This window comes from Caretta caretta, chromosome 15, assembly GCF_965140235.1.
Source record: "Caretta caretta isolate rCarCar2 chromosome 15, rCarCar1.hap1, whole genome shotgun sequence".
Lineage (NCBI taxonomy): Eukaryota > Metazoa > Chordata > Testudines > Cheloniidae > Caretta > Caretta caretta.
Window position 1 is genome coordinate 10,123,490 of NC_134220.1, and position 27,533 is coordinate 10,151,022.

The following is a 27,533-nucleotide window of genomic DNA, read 5'->3' on the forward strand; positions in this document are numbered from 1 at the left end:
TCATTAATGACATGCATAATGCAGTGGAGAGTATGATTATAAAATGTGAAGATGACACCAACTTGGATGGGGTTGCTAGCACTTTGGAGAACAGAACTGGAATTCTAAATGACTGTGATAAACTGGAGAATTGGTGTGAAATCAATAAGATTTTTTTTGTTACATAAGTGCACTCAAAAACAAAACAATGCAAAACTTTAGAGCCTACAATTCAACTCAGTCCTCCTACTTGTTCAGCCAATCATTAAGACAAACACATTTATTTACGTATACAGGGGATAATGCTGTCCTCTTCTTATTTACGTCACCAGAAAGTGAGAAAAGGACTTTTGTAGCTGGCATTGCAAGGTATTTACGTGCCAGATATGGTAAACATTTGTATGCCCCTTCATGCTTCGACCACCATTCCAGAGGACATGCTTCCATGCTGATGATGCTCATTTAAAAAAAAATGCATTAATTAAATTTGTGACTGAACTCTTTGGGGGAGAATTGCACGTCTCCGGCTCTGTTTTACCTGCATTCTGCCATATATTTCATGTTACAGCAGTCTCGGATGATGATTCAGCACATATTGTTCATTTTAAGAACAGATTTGACAAAACACAAGGTACCAATGTGAGATTTCTAAAGAAAGTTACTGCACTTTACCCAAGGTTTAAGAATCTGAAGTGCCTTCCAAAATCTGAGAGGGATGAGGTGTGGAACATGCTTTCAGAAGTCTTAAAAGAGCAACACTCCAATGCAGAAACTACAGAACCCAAACCACCAAAAAAGAAAATCAACCTTCTGCTGCTGGCATCTGACTCAGATGATGAAAATAAACATGCGTTGGTCCGCACTGCTTTGCGTTGTTATCAAGCTGAACCCAGAATCAGCATGGACACATGTCCTCTGGAATGGTGGTTGAAGTATGAAGGGACATATGAATCTTTAGCTCATCTGGCACGTAAATAGCTTGCAACACCAGCTACAACAGTGCCAATTGTTCTCACTCTCAGGTGACACTGTAAACAAGAAGCCTGCAGCATTATCTCCTGCAAATGTAAACAAACTTGTTTGTCTAAGCAATTGGCTGAACAAGAAATAGGACTGAGTGGACTTGTAGGCTCTAAAGTTTTACATTGTTTTATTTTTGAATGCAGGTTTTTTTGTACATAATTCTACATTTATAAGTTCAACTTTCATGATAAAGAGATTGCACTACAGTACTTGTATTAGGTGAATTGAAAAATACTATTTCTTGTGTTTTTTACAGTGAAAATATTTTTAATCAAAAATAAATATAAAGTGAGGACTGTAAACTTTGTATTCTGTGTTGTAACTGAAATCAATATATTTGAAAATATAAAAAAATCCAAAATATTTAAATTATCTTGTATTCTATTATTGTTTAACAGTGTGATTAATCGTGATTAATTTTTTTAATTGCTTGACAGCCCTAGATAAAAGGTTTAGAAAACCTGATCCATAAGGAAAGTTTAAAAAAAACTGAGCATGTTTAGTCTTGAAAAAAGAAGAAGACAGAGGAGGGACCACATAATAGTCTTCAAATATCTTATGGGCTGTTATAAAGAGGACAATGATCAGTTGTTCTCCATGTCCAGTGAGGGTTGGACAAGAAGTAATCAGCTTAATCTACAGCAAGAAAGATTTAGGTTAGATATTAGGAAAAACTTTCTAACTATAAGGGAGGTTGTGGAATCCTTATAATTGGAGGTTTTAAGAAAAGATAAGACAGGGATGGTCTAGGTATACTTGGTCCTGCCTCAGCACTGGGGTGTGGAGTAGATGACCTGCAATGTACAATATAGGATTGTATCTAACTTCTCAGGCCATACCCTTTTTTTCATATTGCAGACCTGCTGTTCATGTTTTGTTGACAGGCAGCACTAAAGTTTTGTGGTGGTCCCTACCCTCCTTGAAGGTTAGAGCAAAGCCAAATCCAGTTAATGGCAGAGAAATAGTTAAGACTTTGCCTGGCAGTGGTCTGAAAGCAGCTGAAATGGATGCATACTGTTCGTGACCTACCTGCAGAAGCGACAGTTTAATAGTGGAATAGAAATTAAATATTTACATCAAATTCATAAATAGATAATAGATGTGATACCCTTTGCTCTGTTTAACTCTTGAGCAGTTATGGCATGGTTGGAAATACTACTAATTCTTATACTGTGCCCTTTACTGCGTTGCATTGACAGAATAATTGAAAATCCATAACAGTTCTCTTATAATTTAATTTAAAATCATTGCGATTACATTCCTAGCCCAATAGTTTTCAAGTTCTTCTGGAAAAAAAATATGAAACTGAGACTAGGTCTAAAAATACTTCAGGTAAAGGCTCCCTGTCTTAAGGTGGAATAAGAAAATCTCTGCACAAGTGTACTAATAAGTAAGGACATTGGAATCTAAAGACTGGTGTATGCGTCCTCCCATAGATAGAATGCTTTTATGTTGTTTACCCTACTTCTGTGGTGGTGGGTTTTTTTTAAGAACTTATTTTTTAAATTCTCCCTCAAAACTGTACACATTTTAAATTGCAAATAGGAAAGGAAATAGTAAATACTAGTGGAGAAAGAAAAACAAATGATTTAAAAGGGGGATTAAAAATTGTGTTTTATGATGTAGGGTTACACATTTCCACTTTTAAGGAACTGAGACTCCCTGCCATCTAACAGAGGTTCATTTAACTTTTCAGCTAACAGAAGCAGCAGTTTGATAGGTTTCAATATCTATCTCCTACTTCTTCATTTTTTCCCCTTCTGTCTCCTGAAATGTAAGAAATTAATGTTTGGAGTCAGTGGCAGCTAAACTGACAGTGGATCAAGGCTGTGAGACAAATTGCTCATTACAGTTCAGGGAACTGCACAGACAGCTGTGTCATTGTTAAAGCTTTCTCAGGCACTTTCAACCACTAGTTCTGAGTGGGCAAATGTTGCCATTGTCTGCTGGTGAAGCTTATATGCCGATTTCTGGAAAATAAGCTCATTTTAAACTCCCATCAGAGACATTTCTGCTTTCTTTTTGTCATCTTGTATCATGCCTGTGTCACCAGGCAGCAGCCAAGGTTGTAAGCAATGATGACAATCCATGAAAAATGAGAAATTAAATCTTGGCAAGACCCTGACAATTCTTATCCAGGTTCATCAAATGAGAGTCTGGGATTGTTTGGGGGCTTTTTTTTGTTTTTTGGGGGGGCGGGGGTTTCTTGCCTTTTCAGAAAGCTCATCAATGTTGGATTCATCCAGCTCTGCTGCCTGACAGTCGGAAATCACTGTTATTGACAGTGCACCCACTTCATCTTTTAGCGAACAGCAGATAAAACCCATCCTTCTTCGAGCAGCTGTTATATTCAATTATATCTCATCAGAGAAGCTTCAGTTATGCCCTTTTATAAAAAGGAGTTTCCAGTAAAGTATTTTTGTCTGCAGTTCTTTTCTTTCAGCTGGCTCAGTATGCCTATTCTCCTAAATTAATGTTAGTTTGTATTACCTGCACAAGACATTTTAGATCTGAAATAGTGCAAAGCAGTAACTTACAAGTCAGAGTGATTTAGCCATTGGAGACATTGTTCTGCTGTAACAAAGATACATGTTTTTTTCAAGCATTATTGGGTATAATAGAAAATTGCAAAAAACAAGTCTTAGTAACTTTGTAATGTTTTCCTGTGGTGTTAGCTAAAAAGGACACTGTCAATTGAAAACAATGATTTAATGGATGTATGGCATAATGAAGCCTTAGGACTAACGGAATATAACCCTAGAAATCAAAACAGAGGCAACCAGGCTGCAATTATGATAGTCTATGCCTACAGTTGTCATTACGATCGCAAAATGTCACCGGTGATAGTTATCCTTTGGAAGGTCAAATATCAAAGGTGTAGGTGTATATAAAGACAATAAAGCTCACCAAATCATACTGTTTAGGGCTGAGTTTTTATTGAGGGTTTTAGCTGGTAATGTAACTTGTAAGTGTAAATTTTAAATGGTTTAAATATGTCAACGTAACTCACAGGTAAAATGTTAGAGGGCCAGTCCCTCAGCTGGTGTAGATTACTGGTGAGCCATCATTGCCCCTAATATGCACAGTTAAAATATATATTTTCTATATCTCAATAACTAATAAAAACCAGTCAATGTAAACTTTGCACTTTGCATTCTACAACACTTGTGGAATTTCTTTAATGTTTTGGTTGAATCTACAAGTTAGTATCTTTGCTTATAAAGTAGCTTAGAGGCATTTTAAAAAGTAAATCTAATTCATTCATAATATCTTGATATTGTCACTTAGACTATGACTTTTTAAAAAATACAAACAATTTTATACCATTCCGAATGATATGATAGTATAAAAATACATTTGGAAGAGCTTTTTTTCTTTAATTTTATAGTGTTAGTTAAAGCAAAATAATAATGTAATGATGTTATACTGAATATCCTCACTTCTCAAGTATCAGAAATCCTGTCCACATTGAAATTTATGGGAGTTTTTTCATTGATTTAAATTGGGTCAGGATTTCACCCTCTGCTTTCAGCCCTGTGTCCCATAATATACTGAAGGAGTCCAGGTACCTGCTGACCACATGCCTCACATATTATATAATTAATAAGATTCCAGTATTGTCATGCCATGTGTCACACTGAAGCCTAGAATGTCTGTTGAGTTGGTGAGAAACAATGGAAACCACTACAAACATATTTAAGAGCTCTTTTTGTTCAGAATATCACTATGTTCAGTTATCACTGGGATTAGTGGTCTGTTACCATCCAAGTTCTCACCTGTGTACAGATTGTGTACAGCTAAATAAGGCTTGAATCTATGTTGTACCAAGAGTGCTAGACCACTGTGCTATTATAAGTAACTCTGCTAGCCACCACCTTTATTCTACAGGTAATTTGCATTCAACATTTTCATTGGTTGTACGAGGGAGACGGCACAGGTGGTGGATTACTTGGCCCAACTGCTACACCACACCTATGGAACAGTACAGATTTTCAGCTACTAGGTGTTTATAAGCTCGATCACAGCCCCATTGAAGTTAATGGCAAAACTCCCATTGACTCCTATGGTGCAGGATCATGGCCTCTAAGATGGCCATACTAAGACAGTCCAATGAGCAAATGAGGAAGAGAAAAACTCATAAAAAATTCATTTGAATCTCCAAAAGTATGTTGATTATGCACAGACCCTGTGTTTTCAAGAGTTCACAAAAGCAGGTTTGTGTTTTACTATTAATATTACATTCAAAAACACCAGAGTGGCTGTACTAGGTTAGACCAATGGTCCATCTAGCCTGATCTCCTGTCTTCCAACAGCAGCTGGAGCCAGATGGTTCAGAGGGAATGAATAGAACAGGGCAATTACTGAGTGATTCATCCCTTGTCATCCAGTCCCAGTTTCCGGCAGTCAGAGGTTTAGGGATACCCAGAGCATGGGTTTGCATCCCTGGCCATCTTGGCTAATAGCCACTGAAGGACCTATCCTCCATGAACTTACCTAATTATTTTTTTAACGCAATTATGCTTTTGGCATGCACAATATCCCCTGGCAACGAGTTCCACAGGTTGACTGTACATTGTGTGAAGAAGTACTTATGTATGGTTTTTAAACCTGCTGCCTTTTAATTTCACTGGGTAATCTCTGGTTCTGGTCTTATGTGAAGGGGTAAATAACACTTCTCCATTCACTTTCTCCACACCATTCATGACTTTATGGACTTCTATCACATCTCCACTTAGTCATCTCTTTTCTAAGATGAACAGTCCCTGTCTTTTTAATTTCTCACTGTATGGAAACTGTTCCATGCCCCTCGTCATTTGTTGCATTTCTCTATAGTTTTTCCAATTCTAATATATCGTTTTTGAGATGGGATGACCAGAACTGTATGCAGTATTCAAGGTCTGTGTGTACCATGGATGTATACAGTAGCATTATGATGTTTTCTGTCTTAATTATCCCTTTCATAATAGTTTCTAACATACTGTTAGCATTTTTGACTGCTGCTGTATACTGAGCAGATGTTTTCAGAGAAAAATCTACGATGATTCCAAGATCTCTTTCATGAGCCATAATAGCTAATTTAAACCCCATCATTTTGTATGTATAGTTGGGATTATGTTTTCCAATGTGCATTACTTTGCATTTATCAACATTAAATTTCATTGTTATTTTGTTGCCCAGTCACCCAGTTTTGTAAGATCCCTTTGTAACTCTTCAGTGTCAGCTTTGGACTTAACTATCTTGAGTAATTTTGTATAGTCCGCAAACTTTGCCATATCTCTGTTTGCCTCTTTTTCCACCTGATTTATGAATATGTTCAACAGCACTGGTCCCAGTACACATCCTTGGGGGATCCTGCTCTTTACCTCTCTCCACTGTGAAAACTGACTATTGTTACCCTTTGTTTCTTTTAACTAGTGACTGATTCATGGGAGGACCTTCCCTCTTATCCCATAACTGCTTAGTTTGCTTAAGAGCCTTTGGTGAAGGACCTTATCAAAGACATTCTAAAAGTCTAACAACATTATATCCACTGGATATCTCTGGTCCACATGTTTGTTGATTTTCCCCCACCCCCCTCATAGAATTCTAATAAATTGGTGAGTCATGATTTCCCTTTACAAAAGCCATGTTGACTCTTCCCCAACGTATTGTGATCATCTGTGCATCTGGCAGCTCTGTTCTTTATTATAGTTTCAACCAGTTTGCCAGGTACTGAAGTTAGGCTTACTGGCCTGTAATTGCCAGGATCACCTTTGGAGTCTTTTTAAAAAATCAGCGTTACATTAGCTGCTATCCAGTCATCTGGTACAGAGATTAATTTTAAGTCATGGGTTACACACCACAGTTAGTAGTTCTACAATTAAATATTTGAGTTCCTTTGGAAATCTTGGGTGAATACCATCTGGTCCTGGTGTCTTATTACTGTTTAATTAATCAATTTGTTCCAAAACCTCCTCTATTGACACCTCAATCTGGGACAGTTCCTCAGATCTGTTGCCTAAAAAGAATGGGTCAAGTGTGGGAATCTCCCTCACATCCTGTACAGTGAAGTCCAATGCAAATAATTCATTTAGCTTCGCCGCAATGGCCTTATCTTCCTTGAGGTCTCCTTTAGTACCTTGATTGTCCAGTGGCTCCCACTGATTTTTATGGCAGGCTTCCTACTTCCAAGGTACTTTTAAAAAATTTGCGGTTAGTTTTTGTGCCTTTTGTTAGTTGCTCTTCAAATTCTTTTTTGGCCTGCCTAATTATACTTTTACATCTACTGCATTAAGCAATGAAATCACTTGTGATTAAGCAATTCAGCTTGCACCTCAGGCTCCTGCTTTAAAAAAAAAAGGCCTAAGAGGGGGACCATAGTCAAGAAGATTGCTGACCCAATTCTGGTTCTAAAACCCATGGAGAGGCTGTTCCATAGGATCTTCAGAATCAGAGTCAGAGAGGTGTATTTAAGGTAGAGCCTAAGGGTCAAAGGGCACCCCAACCTAGCAATGGCTTACATAAAATACACACACACACACACACACACACACCCCTCTTCATACTCTTGACAGGATTAATCTGTGAGAAGTTTACTGTGTAAGGGATAGCTGTCAACCAGAATATGGGCACACAATGCTACTTTTGCAATATGGACCAAACTCATCTTTGGTTTGACTCACTGAAGTCAGGACTTTTACTCCAAGGATGAATTTGGCCCTATGCCTAAGCCTATTTGAGTGCAATTGAAAAGTGGTCCAGAATTTGGCTTTATATTTATTTTTTGTTCATAAACATTATATTTCCAATACCTGGGGCATCTCAGTTATTGTACATCTATTTATATAGCAGCCACTGAATACTGTTGCCTAATACTCTTTCTTCATTGTATTTAAAATATTTTGCAAGACTATTAGAAAAAGCTGGACATATTTTTTATTAATCTAGGTATGCAACTACATCCACAAGTGTATGTTCTTTTTGTGGAATAAATAGTGATAGTTGTCTGAAAAAAATAGAAATTGAAAGTTGGATCCAATTTTGTGAGGTGCAGGTGGTGAAAATCTGACTCTTTTTGGATTGCCAGATGTACACTATTCATTTTACAGGTCATTAAAGCTCTAGTTACACCAACTCAATCATGTGAATTTGTTAAAATATTATTTGGAATGTTCTAAAAGATTAGACTGCACAAAATATATTAAAGTTTTAATTTGAAAGAAAAAATTGTTTATATTAAGCGTAGAGCAATTCCACAATGAAACTAATATTATTCTCACTGTATAGCTCCGGGGTAATTATTTTTTGTCAAGATCCAAATTTACAGAGATCATCCTATATTTTTTGCACTAAATGGTGATGCCTTGAAAGAAACCCAGGGTAGTTTGCACTATAATGGTTCCCACAGCCTTTTCCACAGTAGGAGCAACAAGTATAGTGGAGCCATTGGTCATCCTGAAGAGACCTTCAACAAAGCAAGGTTGATGTGAATGCAATGGGCCAGCAAAAGAAAATAGCTACTTCTGCATTTTATTCTTTTGCTACTAATGTACTGTACAAATGTTCTGGGAGTACTTTCCCGGGAAGCATTCAGTCACATGGATAGAGAAAAATGGAACTGTACTGGAGAAATGTAGTTGGAGGACGAAAGGAGAATGAAATACAGCATTGCAGAGTTCAGGGCACTGAGGGAAAATCTTCTTTTTCATTCAGATGTTTCCATTTGGAATAGGGGTTCTACATTCTAATGCGTCATCAATACATTTACTTCGTCTTCAGGAAAGCCAACTCCTTCAGAGTAACAAATTGCAAGGGTTCAACATAGAAACCTGATTCAAGGTTTAATACTGGAACACATAGTCCACGTGCAAATCTGTAGGGGACCAAGCACTAACCATTTGTTTCTTGAAGGCCACTGATTTACATCAATTTGGTGATCCAGATCCTAAATCAGAGAGTAGGTGAGTGACCATCATTTTTTGAAACACCTAACAAATTGTTCACCATGAGTTATGCTAAATTACAATGGATATAGGGAAAAAATATATCTAAATGAATGCTTCTGAATGTGAGCAAGCAGAGGACAGAGCAAGATTGCTTTATTCATTGTCCAATGAGACCTTAAATTTCCTTATTGCAATTTGCAAGGACTGAGAATGTAATCACAATCAGATAAGTCACTTGTGAATAGCAAGTTCTAGTTTAGGACGGTATAAATCAAATATTCTGCAAATGAATGAATCCAAGATGGATCTATTTTGCATAATCCTAAATAGGAAGATTTCAGTTTTCTGCATAAGAAAAGGTGTCATTATTAGTAGACCTTCCTCAGTTTTATTGCAGAAATGGTTCACTAATGTCCACAGTATTAAAAATCTTGATGCACAACCAAGCTTAGGATAAAGATTCTGATCAAATTACCCTATTAGTCTAAAGAAATTAGCAAGTCTTGCCCTGGTATTTCTGTTTCTCATGGCTTTCCTTTAGTGAGAAGGATTTGATATTTTCAAAGAAATATGGTAAGCTAGCTTGTCGGTATACAAGACATATGTTAGAAGGGCATTCAGAGTTCATTGACAGAAGATTATATGGACCTAAGATGCTGTGTCTATAAGCAATTTTAGCCTTTCATTTGCCCCACACAAGCTGCTTGATATTTTCTACAGTAATCTGAGGATGATCTGCTTTCTACAACATTAATAGCCAAATTTTGGACCAAGATGTACATGTGTGGTGTTCATTGAAACTTATTGACTTCAGTGGAAGCTACTCAGAAACAGAGAGCAGAATTTAGCTTTTAGGAATTCACATAACTCTAACCTAAAACCCAGTATCCTTCAGAACACTCAGCTCTCCTTATGCATTGATTGGTCCCTGCCAACCCCCTTTCAGCATTGTTTGCAGAATCACTTTGTCCTTGTATGCAAGCTGTGAACCACTTCTGATTCTGCCTTCCCTGAGGTCAGAGTTCAGTGTCTCTGTGTGGCACCTAGCCAATGATTGTCCCCACTAACAATCTCCAAGACCCCAGGCAGGTTGTCTTAGTATTATTATTGGCAAAGTACAGAAAAATAGAGAACAAGATAAAAATAATTAAAACTAAACTTGTTTCAGATATTACACCTGAGATGTCAGTAAATGCAAAATAAGCCAGACAAAACTGATGAAACCCCCTTGTGAGTCACATGACTCTTTTGTGCTCTCTTCCAGAAAAGGGCTGTTTAAAAAAACTATGAAGTAACTGTAATCTCAGAGCTTGTTACAAGTTCTAGTGACTGATCCATCCTATGCTGTGTTTATAAGGGAAAAAAAAATATATATACTTGCTTCCACAGCCACAATTTCTTCCAATGGTAGTGCCTGAGTTCCGCCATAATTGGTTGTTCACTCTTCCAATATTTCCCCCTGCCATTATGCCTTCTAAAGAGACTTTATTCTTTCTTAAGATCAAGGGACTTTTAGGATTTGGCTTATTTTATATAAAGTTCTTTAGAAAGAGCAGCCAACTTCCTTTCTTTTGTGACTGACATATTGGACCAGCTGTTGTGTGAGGAAATTGTGCCAAGAAGTCTGTGTCATGTTGCATTTTTCACTTTTTGTTTTGTTTTTTGTATGGCTTAAAATGAATTTTAGTTCTTAGAAGAGATGCCAGCTTGACAGCCGTTCAGACCGAAATACTCTGTTTATCCACATAACAAGCAGCAGTAGTGCAAGCTTGCCCCTACTATCTCCCTGAAAGCATATCTCAATTTGGATGACAGGAAGGGATGCCAATTATGATGATGGCTTTGATCATGAATATATTTATTCACTAGTAACAAGACCAAGACAACTTCACAATTGGTGAAAAGTTCTATAGCCATTTTCTACCACCATAGCCATAAAGTCCTCTGCATTTTTCATTGCTATCTTCTGGGCAGGTTGTCATTGAAGCTCTTTTCCATTACCAGCATGACAGTGACAGACAACATAGCCAGTCTTTCTGAGATTTTTGTTGGTACTTTTGGTAAATGTCAATGCCATTCTGTCCAGACAATACATTATCTTTTTGGCATGACTGCGCTTTAAATGGAGATGGTAAAAAATACAAATGTTCATTATAAAAATTGTTGAATTTTGGAAAAAGGTTGACCAATTTTGGAAATTCTAAAATTTGTGATCAGCTGAAACGTCAAGTGCTATTTACAAAGGGAGAGGGTCAAGTCTGTGTGTTTTATCTGCTACGCTGTTCCCACACCATTGTTTTGTGTTCTATCCCTGTTGTATAGAGCTTACATGTAATGGGAAAATTCTTAGTTATATGTGTGGGGCTGGAGTTGCATGCTGGAAGAATTTAGCACACTATTGCACACTTTTTTATTTTGGTTTGTTGTCTCTCCTTGGGAGCATGTACTTTTTCTCTCCTCCTTTCCCTGCCAAGTGACACCCTACACCAATCAGTACATAAGCGACACCTCCTCCCCTACCTGCCCAGAAATTGCCTAATGCCTGGGCCTTTAAAAATACCTCCTATTTGCAACTCTGCTTTCCACCATTTTTGCCCCTTCATACAGCACAAGATAGTGCCAGGTTGTTGAGCACACTTGCCAGACCATAGGAACTGGTGCACCCCTCAATGTAGCTCATCTTATCTCAGAACCCAGGGGGTTGAGCAGTCTTGCCGCTCTGTAGATTACTGCTGCTGCCAGTTAAGGTAATCTGCATTCCTCTCCAAGACAAGTCATAAAATCAAGAACGAAAAACAGAGGAAACACGAGCCAGTGCCTAGAAAGAAGACAGCAATACAACTGCATCCAATCTGGAGCAACCCACACAGCTACTTAACATAGCCCCAAATCAGACAAAAACCAGAACTTCATATTGATGGTCAATGCACATTCTGTGGTGAATAAACCCTTCACCATCCATGATCTCATTGCTGGTAATCTGCCAGATCTGCTCTGCATCACAGCAACCTGGCTAATTTGCACCACATGATCAGTGTTGGTTCACCTCAGAACATTCACCACATATCCAGAACCACGGAGAACAAATCTGGAGGTGGACTAGCCATTCTGTTCCCTTCCCACCTCAAATGTAAGAAAAGGTCATTCAAGAATCAAATGCCTTTCGGTGCATCCTCTCAACTGTCCATGGACAGGACTAACCAAATCAACTTATAGGAGAGGATTGATATTCCAGTGGTTAGGTTGCTAGCCTGTGACTTGGGAGACCTGGGGGGTCAGTGCCCTGTTCTAACATGGACTTTTTGTGAGACGTTTGGCAAGTCTCTCTGCCTCGGGGTTTTTTTTCTGTAAAATGGTGATAATAGTCCTCTGCTTTGCAGGGATGTTTTGAGGATAAATACATTAAAGATTGTGAGCTGCTAAATTACTGTGGTAATGGGGGCCATATAAGTACCTAAGCTAGATAGCCTTAGGTCCTAGTAGAAATCGTCATTGCTATCAGGTTCTCAAATAGCCAATGCATCAAACACATCCTTTTCCATCTGTGACTAGCCAGAAGATTATTCCCCATCATATGCACACAGCTGGCCACATTGATGTATACATTTTTGACCTCCAGGCTTCACTGTTGTTACTCATCTGGGGATGAAGCCGTGAGAGAGATGACATTTTGGCCTACCTTACTAAAATACATTTACAAGAATAAGTGCCATAGCGTATTAAATGTATCCAGTCAGCAAATCATTCCCTCCTCAGCAAATCATTCCCCCACAGTACTGGTATGGAAGAAACATCAAAGCTTAGCGGTAAACGATAAATCAGATTTTTTTGCTTCCCTCCCTCCTCCCGTCGCTGGTGAAATGGACAAACATATGATTTCTCTAACATATTAAAACAATAAAGTGTACATTCAACAATCTTTAGTGCTGAGCAGTGGTCAGAAATTACCATTCCCCTTTGCATGTGTTTGTTTATTTTACTGGTATCTTTCCATTGAGAGAGGAGTGCTTTGAAGTTCCCAGCATGTCTGGCCTTTTCTTTAGTTTCATGGTCATCTTCAACTTTGCTGTTCTTCATCCTCTGCCATGAGGCAGTCATGCTTCTGTATTCTGCAGGTTTTATTGATTTGGTCAGAAGTAATTAAAGAGATAATTCTTTCTCAATTACATTTCCTTGAATCTCCTGAGGCTATCCAGCTGTGCCTTTCCCAACCTCTTCTCAAATTAACTTTGGTCTCACTATGAAAGAAGACAGAGTAGCCTGTTCTTTTTCTGTTGTTTTTCTCTTGAATGGAGACTCTGCTGTAGAAGATACTGATCTGGTAATTTTATTAGCAACTCCTGTCTTGGTTCACAAACTCTCATATTTTAATATAGCATTCCAATAAGAGGAAGTCCTGCATCTGACTAAAAATTGTCAATTTTCAAAGCTGTTTATATGTCTCTAGCCCCTTCATTTCTGACTGGAACTCAGCTGTTTCCTAGTTCACTTGAAACTCTGTTTAAAGTTGACTAAATACCAGAATGACAGTCTGTAGCATTCTCACTCTGAAAGGCAGATATTTTTTTCCAAAAAAATTTCAGTTCAGCACAGATTACATCCATTTCTAATGGGATGGATTAATGCATATCCAAAACATCTTATTTTTAAATATAAAATGAGGGAAGATGTGGTGGAAGCATTTATAATTTTGACATCAGCAATGCGGTGATGTCTAGAAAACATTAACCAAGAGTGGAAATACTTTCATTGGTCAGACACTACAAAACACAGTGAATAGATGGGTGGGTAGTGTTGCATAAAACTAAACCCTTTGGCATGTTGCCTAACAACCACATCAATGAAACAAACAAAACACAAGAGCAAACAGAAAAGGAGTACTTGTGGCACCTTAGAGACTAACCAATTTATTTGAGCATAAGCTTTCGTGAGCTACAGCTCACTTCATCGGATGCATACTGTGGAAACTGCAGAAGACATTATATACACAGAGACCATGAAACAATACCTCCTCCCACCCCACTCTCCTGCTGGTAATAGCTTATCTAAAGTGATCACTCTCCTTACAATGTGTATGATAATCAGTAAACCTGCTGGAGAGTGAGTTTGTGGGGGGGGAGGGGCGGAGGGTGAGAAAACCTGGATTTGTGCTGGAAATGGCCCAACTTGATTATCATACACATTGTAAGGAGAGTGATCATTTTAGATAAGCTATTACCAGCAGGAAAGTGGGGTGGGAGGTGGTATTGTTTCATGGTCTCTGTGTATATAATGTCTTCTGCAGTTTCCACAGTATGCATCCGATGAAGTGAGCTGTAGCTCACGAAAGCTTATGCTCAAATAAATTGGTTAGTCTCTAAGGTGCCACAAGTACTCCTTTTCTTTTTGCGAATACAGACTAACACGGCTGTTACTCTGAAACCTGTCAAGAGCAAACAGGAATCTGAGATGCAAAAATAGAGATGTCATTTAAAAGTGTGAGAAAAATTTTCTAACAACTTGTGATGACCCATTTGAAATACTGTGTGTCTTTCAGGTCATCTTATCATGAAAAGATTTGATAAGGAAGAGGGCTACCAGAATAATAGTCACTCAGGGAGCCAACATGAACTCCTAGCAGAGTTATACCAGGGATTAATTTGTCCCAAGGATTTTAATTATTAAAAAAGTAACAAAATTAGGTCAGTGTTCCTTGGAGACAAGGATCTCCATGAGGTATAATAATAAGCTGAGGGAAACAGACTGGATAAACAAAACAAGGCTATTTAAGCTTTTTTTCAAGTACAGAAACAGCAGGGTTGTGGCTCCTTTCTACGTACCTTTATGATCCGCAGCATCTGAATTCTTCAGAAATGATAATTTATTTTGGAAAATCCCTGTGCAGTTTAAGTGTAACGGGACGTGTAGTTTATTCCAGTTTTACATATGGGGAGGAGAGGCACAGAGAGAGTCAGTATTTGATCCAGAACCCCTGGAAAAGCTCCCATTAACTTCAGTGGGCTTTGGATCAGGGATCTGCCTGGGGTCACACAGGAAGTCTGTGTCAGACCTGGGAATTAATCCCATGTATCCTGAGTTTGTCTTGTGCCTTGAGCAAAAAACATAACTTTCCTCTCTTTTTACATCCTTTGTGTACTATTTCCCTACTCCTTCTGCACTCACAACACGAAGATCATGGCATGGTAACTACTGCAACATTAGCCAACTATTCCCCTTAGCAAGGAGAATTCACAACTGGCCAATTTAGGGTGCTTTGCATCATCAGACTGGTGTAGTATACCCGTAATGGATCAGAGGATCTGGCCCTGTATCTAAGAATTTCTGTTGTTTCTGTTTTGTTTGTGTGTTTGTTTTTTTTTAAAAAAGACTAAAGCGCTTTTTTAATATTATTTTGAGCACAATCTTAATTCTATATTACTCATTCTTAATGAAGCTTTTTGCCTTGGAATCTGTGTTAAATTACGAATTCTCCTTCAGTCCTTATTCCTCTGTTTCACATTTCCTTGTTCTAATGGAGGAGAAAGGGGGAAAGGGCCAGTACAAAGTAGTTGCTGTTAAAAAGTAAAATAAAATAAAAGCTCTGAGTACCGCACTGGAACTCAGCTTGACTACTGCCTATAAAAAACAACATTCAGAATTCAGTCCAGTAGGCAGCCAAAACATGAGGCTTTGGCACCTCAGCATCAAGGGTTTCATGAGAGCTGATTAGATTTATTGATATGATTAAGAGTTATCTTTACTAGGTTGATGGTAGGCTGGCAACAAATGCAGTAAGTCAGTCATATGGCTAATAGGCACTCTGTGATGGAGGCAGCTCAGATTCATTTCAAACACATTAACATTTTGCAACTATGACTGTAAAGCAGTAATAAAACTCCCAACTCCTGCATTACTTTAGAAGGCAAAGGAATGCAAGCGGTGAGCCAATTCACATATCTTGGCAGTAACATGCAAGCCAATGGGGATAGCCAGAAGGCAATAATATCACAAATTGGCAAGGCAACAGCTGCATTCACCAGCTAAAACAAGATGATCATTGAAAAGCTACCACTCAAAACCAAACTATGAATCATCAACTCAAATGTTATTTCCACCTTAACATATAGATGTGAAAGCTGGAAATCCACCAAAGATGTAGACAGGTGACTAAATGCCTTCAAAAGCAAATACCTCAGGAAAATACTAGGTGTTCAATGGAAAGAATTTATAACAAATGCTGAGATTTGTCAGAGTGTTCAACAACTTTTTATCTCCAGAAATATCCAGAAAAGAAAATGAAAATATTTGGGATGTGTTTTAAAAATGAAGCCCTATGGCAGGGATGCATGCACCGGTTAGCTGCAGGAACACACAAAAGGAGGCGACTGATAGAATCCCTCTGTCAAACAGTACTTAGAGATGGGAAACTGATGGAACTTAACAACATAGAGGATGGGTGAAGGATGGCCAAGGATAGACGGGGAAGGTAGATCTTCATTTGTGCCCTAAGCAACATTTGATAGGCACGGGAAGGATTCAGATTCAATTTTGCAAGAACAGAGCTGGGTCCAATCAGGTGGCATCTGGCTCCACCTGCTGTAGCTTCTCTGCAGTTCATTTATCTCCACAACGTACATCCTGATCTCAACAAAAATTACTGACCTTAATCATCATCCTCAGAAATGTTTTTGGATGATTTCCCATGCAGCCTTACTTTGGGTCATGTTTCCATAGATAATTTATGGATGTTGATATTTATAAAAATACCAGTGCTTCATACATATGGAATTTGTGTGATATTATGTCATGGCAATCCAGTAATATTGAAAATGGGAAATGATCTCTGGAACTGTCCTTTAAATATTTAAAAAGGAGATGGGATTTTTCCTCATAGCGTATTTATTCAGAGAAATACAATAAAAAAAATAATCCTTTTTTGAATCCTGCACATACCATATCATATTTGTCTATGTGGCTCATTTCAATAATATTGTGTTGGGAGTTTAACAGATGAGACGTTTCCATATAGTTTTCTTCACTTTTTCCTATTTCAGACACTGCAAATAAAAAAGACAGAACTCTGTTATTATATGATGCTGTTGTAACTACACAGGTACTACTTCAAGGCTGGATTCTGCCCTGGGCTAACATTATCTTACAGGGGAGAAGGGTGTATAGACAACCCCCTCATTCATTCTGTTTTAGGGCTGCCTGAATCATATCTCCAGTGCTTAGGGGAGCGCAAGGGCTGTGTCCCACAAAGAGCGACCAGGCAGAGAGCAGGAGCGGATTTACCATGAAACAAACTGTGTGGCAGCACGGGGCCCCCACTGATGGGGGCCCCCCAAAATGAAGGACAAATATCTGACAACCTGCCCCCAAGTCCCGGTCAGCTGGGCTCAGGCAGGCAGGCTACCTGCGTGCCGTGGCCAATGGCCCCGTGCCACTCCTGGAAGCGGCTGGCTGCTGGCACGTCTGTGCGCATCCCTGATGGGTGAAGGGAGAGGCGCTCCGCGCACTGCTCCTGCCCCAGGCAGCGCATGGAGACCCACTGCCCCTCTCCCCACAAGAGGTGCATAGACACATGCTAGCAGAAGCGCTAAGGTGGTTCCCTGCCCGCTCTGCCTCCCTCCCTCTGCGCTGCTTCACTCCCAGAAGTGGCCGGCATGTCCCTGTGGCCCCTGGATGGGGTGTGTGTGTGTGTTTGTGTGTGCTGCCCCTACCCCAATCACCAACTCCGCAGCTCCCACTGGCCAGAAACTGCGGCCAACGGGAGCTGCAAGGGTGTTGCCTGTGGGCAGCAGCCTGCAGAGACCCCCTGCCACCTAAGAGCTGCTGCCGGTGGGGGGGGGGGTGATGGTCGCTTTGGGAGCCGCGCCACCCAAGGTAAGCGCCAACCCCCTGCCCTAGCCCAGAGCCCACACCCAGCACCCAAAATTCTTCCCAGAGCACGCCTCCCGCACCCCCTCCTGCACTCCAATCCCCTGCCCCAATCAAGGTACCTGACTTTATTTTAATATACTTCCCATTACTTATAGGAGGAGAGTGATGAAAAAAAGAATGAAAAACGGGGAGAAGATCAGAGAGAATGTTCTTTTTTTTGGCTGGGTCCCAAGGGTGAGGCCCCGAAAGTGCAGCTGCGCACAGGGCCCCACTAACTGTAAATCCGCCACTGGCAGAGAGTAGCTGGAGGCATGTCTCTGCCCTTCCTTTGCCTCTCAGTAGCCAATAGAGCTGCCGTACACAGGAGCAGAGGTATATTGTACCCCAGAAAGAATGGTCACAAATTTCTTCTCAACTAGTGCAAATGGGAATTCAAGGGAGGAGTTGAGTCTGACTGAGAACATTGCCGCCTGATGTACTTGCTGGGGTAGTGTAGCTTTGCACTGACCCTTACTACATGGTGAAGTGTCCTGTACTGCTGCTCATGAATATAAATAATTGATGCAATCTTCGGGCTAGATTCTGTCACCCTTACTCACATTTAGCTTTATGTTATTCCACAAGCTATCCCACTGATTTTAGTTGTATTACTTACAGAGTAAGGATACTACTCAGCATAATAAATGATGCAGAATCTGGCTCTTGGTGTCACTGGCTGGGAAAGACATACTGGCAGGAGTAGGGCAGGCAAATAACTCCACTGCTGCTGGAGATGCTGGGAAGAGAAGAGCACCTCAACGAAGGAGCAAGGGTGAAGAAAAACCAGAAAGAAAAATCAGGAGTGGAGGGAAAGCGGACTGAAGGATGCCTAAAACTGCTTGAATTTTCTTTGAATGTCAGTGCCTACTAGTGCTCCTTTCTGACAGTGGGACAGCTTGTGCAGTGAAGGGGCTTTCCGGGTCCACTGAGTCCGGCTTCTAGGTATAGAGCTACCTTTCACTACCTCAACATTTCATCTGCTATCTTATGTCTTTTCCTCAGAATATCCTATCTCAAGTGCTGGTGCTTTGACCCTAGTGCCTTACTTCCATTTTTATAAAATTGTTTTCATTTGGCCCCACTGGCAGTCAGTCATCAGTCAAAAAGAAAATGAGGACTTGTGGCACCTTAGAGACTAACAAATTTATTTGAGCATAAGCTTTCATGAGCTACAGCTCACTTCATCGGATGCATTCAGTGGAAAATACAGTGGGGAGATTTATATACACAGAGAACATGAAACAATGGGTGTTACCATACACACTATAATGAGAGTGATCAGGTAAGGTGAGCTATTACCAGCAGGAGAGTGGGGGGGTGGGTAGAAACCTTTTGTAGTGATAATCAAGGTGGGCCATTTCCAGCAGTTGACAAGAACATGTGAGGAACAGCAGGGGGGGGAATAAACATGAGGAAATAGTTTTACTTTGTGTAATGACCCATCCACTCCCAGTCTTTATTCAAGCCTAAATTAATTGTATCCAGTTTGCAAATTAATTCCAATTCAGCAGTCTCTTCTTGGAGTCTGTTTTTGAAGTTTTTTTGTTGAAGAATTGCCACTTTTAGGTCTGTAATCAAGTGACCAAAGAGATTGAAGTGTTCTCTGACTGGTTTTTGAATGTTATAATTCTTGACGTCTGATTTGTGTCCATTTACGTTCTTTTACGTAGAGACTGTCCAGTTTGGCCAATGTACATGGCAGAGGGGCATTGCTGGCACATGATGGCATATATCATATTGGTAGATGCACAGGTGAACGAGCCTCTGATAGTGTGGCTGATGTGATTAGGCCCTATGATGGTGTCCCCTGAATAGATATGTGGACACAGTTGGCAACGAGCTTTGTTGCAAGGATAGGTTCCTGGGTTAGTGGTTCTGTTGTGTGGTGTGTGGTTGCTGGTGAGTATTTGCTTCAGGTTGGGGGGCTGTCTGTAAGCAAGGACTGGCCTGTCTCCCGAGATCTGTGAGAGTGATGGGTCGTCCTTCAGGATAGGTTGTAGATCCTTGATGATGCGTTGGAGAGGTTTTAGTTGGGGGCTGAAGGTGATGGCTAGTGGCTTTCTGTTATTTTCTTTGTTGGGCCTGTTCTGTAGTAGGTAACTTGTGGTTATTCTTCTGGCTCTGTCAATCTGTTTCTTCACTTCAGCAGGTGGGTACTGTAGTTGTAAGAACGCTTGATAGAGAGCTTGTAGGTGTTTGTCTCTGTCTGAGGGGTTGGAGCAAATGCAGTTGTATTGTAGAGCTTGGCTGTAGACAATGGATCGTGTGGTGTGGTCTGGATGAAAGCTGGAGGCATAAAGGTAGGCACAGCGGTCAGTAGGTTTCCGGTATAGGGTGGTGTTTATGTGACCATTGCTTATTAGCACTGTAGTGTCCAGGAAGTGGATCTCTTGCGTGGACTGGTCCAGGCTGAGGTTGATGGTGGGATGGATCAGTCAACACAGTGGAACATCGATCCTGACAACTTTCCAGTGTCTGAGGACTTTGTTCTAGCTAAAGTTGTGTGTTGGTTGGGTTTTTTTTTTTTTACACCCTCCATTCCTTAACACGCTATCCTGGTGGTGCTCAACACTTACTGCTCATTGAGCACGTCACCCAAAGCACTGAGTCTGGTATGCATCAAGCAGACCTCTTCACCTTCAGTATACAGTCAGCTCTGCCCTGACCTTCTGGATGCAGCTAACCAAAGCTTCTGGCTAGCCTGCTTTGATTAAATTAGTCAATAAACCAGCTCTTTAGTCGAAGAATACTGCGGGAAAAATTAATCATTTTGCTGTCCTCTCAACCTGATCACCATGCATAGTTCAGAGTTGTGTAATCTTTTGTCTTTTATTAAGACATTTAAAATAGTTTTGTTTTTTGTACCTGTGGGAATATATTTTCCTCCTATTTGAAAGAAACTGGTGCTTGGAGGACCGAGGAAGTGCCTGTGTTCCACTTCAGGGGCTTGCATGTATCTGAGCCTTGGTTGTGTGCTGAATGGTGATCTGTGACAATGTATAACTTCAGAAAACAGCAAATACAGCTAATTAATTTCCTATTTATTCCAAGTTTTGGAAGTTGGATTTACCTTTTAGGTTAGACGCAGTGACCCATCTAAACAATTTTCCAAGAGAAATGTTGTTGTTTAAAGCACTTTAAGCACTCAAGCAACTTAATTTAAAATCTATGCATGCATTTTGCACAATGGTGTGTTTGTATATGCCTCAAATGCGAATGCATTTTTGTGCGCCAAAATTACACAGGTTTGTATGCCTTTCTTCATAGGAAAATTAGCTGTCATTTATGACTAAATATGCACAGGTAGATTAGCACAAGAAAATTGATTTGTGCAACTAATTTTGAAGATCTTGTTCTTATATTACACCAATACGTAGCAGTAGCAGTACAAAATAATAACGTTTGACTTATTTTTTAGGAACCAATAAAAGAGGAGGTATCTGCTGTTCAGGAAGAAGTACTAAAGAAAGCGGATGCAGTGACTATTGCAAAGATTTCCCTAAGACCAAAGGTGACTTTAAATTGCTCACTAAGGTCCTCATTCAGCAAAGTACTTAAGCACATGCATAATTATAGACAATAAGACTTACCCGCATGCTGAAAGTTACCTACGTAAGTACCTTGCTGAATCGAGACCTAAATCCTTACTGCACGTCATGATACTACATCATTACTTTCAAGTTTATTGAATCCTTTTCTCAAAAAGCAATAAGAAATCCTGCTTTTTCTCTCGCTGATAAACATTCTAAACTTTATGGGCCAATTCTCCTTACCCAGGTGAATCTACCATTGAAGTCAGCATAAAGTTTGCCTGGGGGAAGGACTGCAGGATCAGGTCCTAATTTAGATAGATAGATAGATACTAAGGTCAGAAGGGACCATTATGATCATCTAGTCTGACCTCCTGCACAACGCAGGCCACAGAATTTCACCCACCCACTCCTGCGAAAAACCTCTCACCTATGTCTGAGCTACTGAAGTCCTCAAATCGTGGTTTAAAAACTTCAAGGAGCAGAGAATCCTCCAGCAAGTGACCCGTGCCCCATGCTACAGAGAAGGCGAAAAACCTCCAGGGCCTCTTCCAATCTGCCCTGGAGGAAAATTCCTTCCCGACCCCAAATATGGTGATCAGCTAAACCCTGAGCATATGGGCAAGATTCACCTGTGAGATACTACAGAAAATTCTGTCCTGGGTAACTCGGATCCCACCCCATCTAACATCCCATCACAGGCCATTGGGCCTATTTACTATGAATATTTAATTACCAAAATCATGTTATCCCATCATACCATCTCCTCCATAAACTTATCGAGTTTAATTTAGTAACACTGTTGCTGTTAATGTCTATGCTTAATAATGCTAATCTCTTCCACTCTGTTCATTTGAATTTACATGTTTTAAAAGGCCTGGATTTTAACCTATATTTACACTTAATGTAGAAATGGTTAGCAGATTATTATAGTTTTCATTTCAAAAAGTTACTTATATTTTATTGATTTTTAGGGCATCTGCCAGCATAGCACACACTTAGATCTATAGGACCAGCTGGTATAGATTGGTGTTATTCCACTGAGGTCAGTAGAACCGTCCCAGCCTGCACTTGGAGTGACCTAACAGCATCATTTTTAAATATTGAATGGCTTGGAGATATTTTACTCAAATACCTCTTTCTGCTAAGCACAGAACAATTACTGTGGCAAGTCTGCTGCTGTAATTCATCCAAGATCACCCAGGCGTATGTTCCAGTTGATGTGTAATACAACAATGCAGAACTACATTACAGACTGTGGCTATCTACACTGAAGCAATTCCTACAGCATAAATTTAAAGAAAAAAATAGAAAGCTGGTTACCACATTGGCTATTCTAAAGTACATTTCCCTCTCACGTTTGTATTTAACCGTTTGCCTGGGTTGCCTTTGAAAGTCTAGCAGCAAGATTTTGATGGATGGATGGATTGATGGATTGCCGTGTGCTCTCACCTTCTGTTTACTGTAAACCTGCCAGATCTCCCTTCTGTTTAGCACAAACCTGAAGGTTGGAAGGTTGGTTGCTCCTGATTTTTTAAATAGATGTGTAAGCACGTTGGAGAGTAAACAAAAGGTAGAGTCCTGCATCTGAAAGTATCCGAAAGCTGTGACTACTGACAGCTAGTAACATTTTTAAAAGAACCTAGGAACTACTGTGCAACCTTCAGTTTAGCTGCATCCGCTTTCTCCACTTTAATGAACTATTTTCATTAACATCCAGTTTCTTTTCCTTACAATTATTTTCAGTCTACTACACAAGAACGTTTGAAGAAGCCTCCACCATTTAAACAAATAGAAAAGGATCTGAAGTCTCTGAATAAAGATCTTACCCACACAAGGTAAGAATCTAGAGTACACAGAAATTGACTTTTTAAGGCCATGGGTGGAAAAGAGAGATTCCTTGGGCTGCAATAGCCACACTCTGGTTATGGGCAAACTAGGCAATGATACCTACCAACAGTTCAGAAATGGAGTTTTACTCTATCTCTATCATTTATGCTTATTCAAAATGATGTCATCTCTGCATGAAGAAATGGTGATAGTTTGGGTGGGTCTATGTCACAGAGCTCTCACAAAGCACCATTACAGCATTATTATAGTATCGTTTATTAAGATGCTTGACACCCTCTCTTCAGTCTTTGTATAAATCAATAATGTGGTCAGATCAATAATCAAAGCAGTCAAAAAAGTGAACAAAATGTTAGGGTATATAAAGAATGGGATCAAAAATAATAGTGTAATATTGTAATGCTACTGTAGAAAGGGATGTATGTACTCACTTGGAATACTGTGCTTAATTCTGGTCTCAAAACAGACATGGAAGAAAGAGAAGTGTGTTTACAGCCCTGACTGAGTCCTCCCGAGGGGACAGTCACCAGGCTGTTATAACTGGCCCCAACTTCTGGATCCCATGTACTTTCAAGCCAGCTGGGTCTGGGCAGCAACCAGTCACTGGTTCTACCTCTGGGCCTGCAGGATGCGAACTCCCTCTCTGGCTCCTTCCGTGAGATGTGAGACACTGCAATCAGAGTCAGGGCTGAAGATCGACTCCTTTAATGTTTTGTAATGAGCACATCACACATTAGATAGGAGTGGGACTTTCAGTGAGCTTTATGCTCTGAAATACTCTAGGTGCTTTTGAAAATCTCCTCCTCCCCCCTCCCCTTAGTTTTAACATGCATTATAAGAGATTTAAAACTTGCTTTAAGTATAAAATTCAACATAACCTTAACTATTGAGCAGCAAAGGTTCTGGGTTACGGTTGCCAGGTCTCTGGTTTTCAACCAGAATGCTTGGTCGAAAAGGAACCCTGGCGGCTCCGATCAGCACTACTGACTGGGCCATTAAAAGCCCAGTCAGCAGCACAGTGGGGCTAAGGCAGGTTACTTACCTGCCATAGCTCTGTGCAGCTCCCGGAAGAAGCGGCATGTCCTCCCTCTGATTCCTAGGCATAGGAGCAGCCAGGGGTCTCCATGCACTGGCCCCGCCCCAAGCGCCAGCTCCGCTGCTCCCGTTGGCCAGGAACTGCAGCCAATAGGAGCTGTGGGGGTGGCGCCTGCAGATAGGACAGCGTCCAGAGCCGCCTAGCAGCGCCTCCGTGTAGGAGCTGGGGGTGGGGGGGACATGCCACTGCTTCCAGGAGCTGCTTGGGTAAGCGCCACCTAGAGCCTGCACCCCATCCCACACTCCAACCCCCTGCCCCAGCCCTGATCCCCCTCCCACCCATCAAACCCCTCCATCCCAGCTTGGAGCCCCCTCCTACACCCCAAATCCCTCATCCCCAGAGCCTGCACCCCCAGCTGGAGCCCTCACCCCCTCCCACATCCCAACCCACTGCTTCAGCCCAGAGCCCCCTCCCACACCCTGAACTCCTCTTTTCTGGCCCCACTCCAGAGGGGTCAGGGCAAGGGTGTTCAATTTTGTACGAGTAGAAAGTTGGCAGCCCTACTCTAGGTTAGTGTGACGGGGAACATTCACCTCTCATGAGTACCTCTCCTGTTGGTTGGGTACGAACCTGAACACGCTCTCACCACCCTTGGTTTCAGAGTAACAGCCGTATTAGTTTGTATTCGCAAAAAGAAAAGGAGTACTTGTGGCACCTTAGAGACTAACCAATTTATTTGAGCATAAGCTTTCGTGAGCTACAGCTCACTTCATCCGATGAAGCTCACGAAAGCTTATGCTCAAATAAATTGGTTACCCTTGGTGACTGTTAACGTTGTCAAATGGGTTTTCAGTGGCTCAGCCCTCTGGCCAAGTCACACACAGCCGATGTGTGAACGAACAAACCCCTTGCAGGGTAAAAGGTCAACAAGGCCTGTCCCTCCGCTCATGTTAAAATCTGTAGCTCTGTCTCTGGGCTCAGTCCTCAGCATCTTCTGGGCTTGCTTTAAGTCTGTCCCTGCCCTATTATAGAGTAGCACCACAGGTCTTTCTCCATGGAGACTCTTCGCTTTTAGCCGTTCTGTGGTGTCCCAGCTCTCCAGCCAGGTCACTTCTTAACTTCAGTCCCCTTCCGGGGCACCAGGGGAGAGTAACAAAGTTCAACAAATGGTTGACCCTCTTCAGGGTCTTCAGCCCCATCCCTGGGCCTGTTTAATGGCCCAGCCCATTTCTTGGGCTTCTAAAAAAACATGTGCCTTCTCAGAGCTTTGGTCACTTCCCCAGCAGCCGGTGGGTGGGATCCTGGCTCACCCACTACTCTGGGTCCCAACCCAGGGGCCCTACAAATAGCAATCATGTGCTATTTGAATAACCCATCTTCTGGTTCTTCCTTAAGCTCCAGAAGGCGCACCCTTCCTTACTCCTCTGTTCCCGGTCCTTATCCCATGCAGCTCCTTTTATCTGAGCTTGCTATGTTCTGATTGGCTGCTTCCCTGCAGCCTTTTTAGGTAGGCCTTCAATGACTCACCTTAACTGCTCCTTTTCTGGAGCAAGGTGTGGTAAGACCACAAGGCCTCCAGCAGAGGGACTCAAATGGACCACTAGATCATCTGACCTTGTCTGTGTCACAGATCACCAACGCCACGCTGCACCCGCCCACTAAACCCAGCAACCAAATTAGACCAAGGTATTGGAGCCTTAGTGTGAAAGAGCCTTCTTGTAAATGAATATCCAGCCCGCTGACTCTCCACTCTGCTTCACTCGTTTTACACTTGTGCCGCTCTATTGACTACAATGGCATTAAACTGGCACAATACGAGTGCAATGTAAATAAGAGAGTCAGGCCCAAAGTTTCTTTTAATTCCTTGTAACTGAGTGGCCTTATCCCTGTTTTCATGATCAATTTAGTGAAATGTTAAAAAGAATAACATCTAACTAAATCTTTCGTCTGCTGTTCTGCCAGATGTTCCTTTGCACTGAACTGCTTAGAGACCATTCACTAAATTTGCTCAGTAATAGCTTAACTAGATATTAAATTGCACTCATGTAGCTCTACAGTCTTCTGAAATATTTCCTTGGAACCTTCTAGCATTCTTTAATTTGAATGTCAAACTAAGAAAAAGTAAACATTTTTTACAATTAAAACGGCAAGCATTTGTACACAAAAATGTTTTTTAGTCCTGGCAAGGTTTAGCTACAGCCTGCTGCAAATAAATGCTGACAAATTACCACTGTCAACCCCAGTAGGATACCGATTACACAAGTATTTACAACAAGGGCTGTAGACTTTGAAAAGCATTCTCTAGACACAATAGCTGAATTAAAGCAAGCAGCAATAAAGAAGATGGACACTGGTACAAGAAGCAGATAATTTCTTTGGTTAAACCTAGGCAAATGTGTGTTCTCTGAACGGCTGAAACATTTTATCAGCATAAAATATGTTAAAAGCAAAAAATTACATTCTTGAAACATTATGCTGAAATTGTAATTGCACAAATGTCAAGGAATTCAGAGCTAAGTTTCCCACAGAAAGCTTTATTCTCCTGTTTGCACATACATACTGCAATATAATTAGAATGCTACATTTCACAAAAGCATGATGGTTTTACATAATCCTAAATTTTATCCCAGAATTCCTTACTAGTTATGGAAGATAATATCAAACTTCTTACATTCTCCCTCCCTTCTCTGAACTCCTTCCCTGATTATTTTGCTTATGCAAATCCTAGTGAAATTTTATCTCCTAAACTAGGTAAAATACATAATAAATACTTCATAAAACAAAACAAAATAAATACTATGTTATCTAGGCTGAATACACCACTTCAGAATAAGGCATAACTTACTTTTGCCAAAAATGCATTGTTAGCTACTATTCAAGAGAACCGCAGTAGATTGGTTGTCTGTATGCATTGTTCATTGCTAATCTTCAGTAGGATTGTCACTTTGAGGTCAAATTAAAGTTCTTTTGATGATAACCCACCTCCGTTCAGTATTGCTTCTTGAAGTTTGTGATGTAGCTACATGGAATTCACTTCATGTTGTCCTGTATTGCTTACCTTTGGACATGTCTGCAGCACAAAATCCACCATAACAATTTGCACAAAAGAAATCATTATTAATCTCTGCAGAGAGGCCTATGACTGATTTGGCATGGAGAGTGAAGTCCCCTCATTTCCTTAGAGGTGATACCTTTAGAATTGGGATGAGACATATTGTACGGACAGTGCTGGAAGTGCATAATCCCTTTCCTATATTGTTATCTATTTTATGGATAGGATTGGAGTTTCAT

At 40.6% G+C, this 27,533-nt stretch overlaps 1 protein-coding gene across 3 annotated transcripts in view; it reads left to right on the forward strand.

Moving 5' to 3' along the window:
* The window catches only part of CCDC60 (coiled-coil domain containing 60), a 122,022-nt gene that overhangs the window by 37,412 nt on the left and 57,077 nt on the right, over positions 1-27,533 (forward strand). For 2 of the 3 annotated variants that reach the window (XM_048821846.2, XM_048821845.2), the window contains exons 2-3: positions 21,247-21,339; positions 23,105-23,196. In XM_048821846.2, coding sequence (XP_048677803.1) covers positions 21,247-21,339; positions 23,105-23,196 — 185 coding nt within the window. The remainder of the gene's footprint in view (positions 1-21,246; positions 21,340-23,104; positions 23,197-27,533) is intronic. The other variant, XM_075120211.1, reaches the window with a different exon arrangement.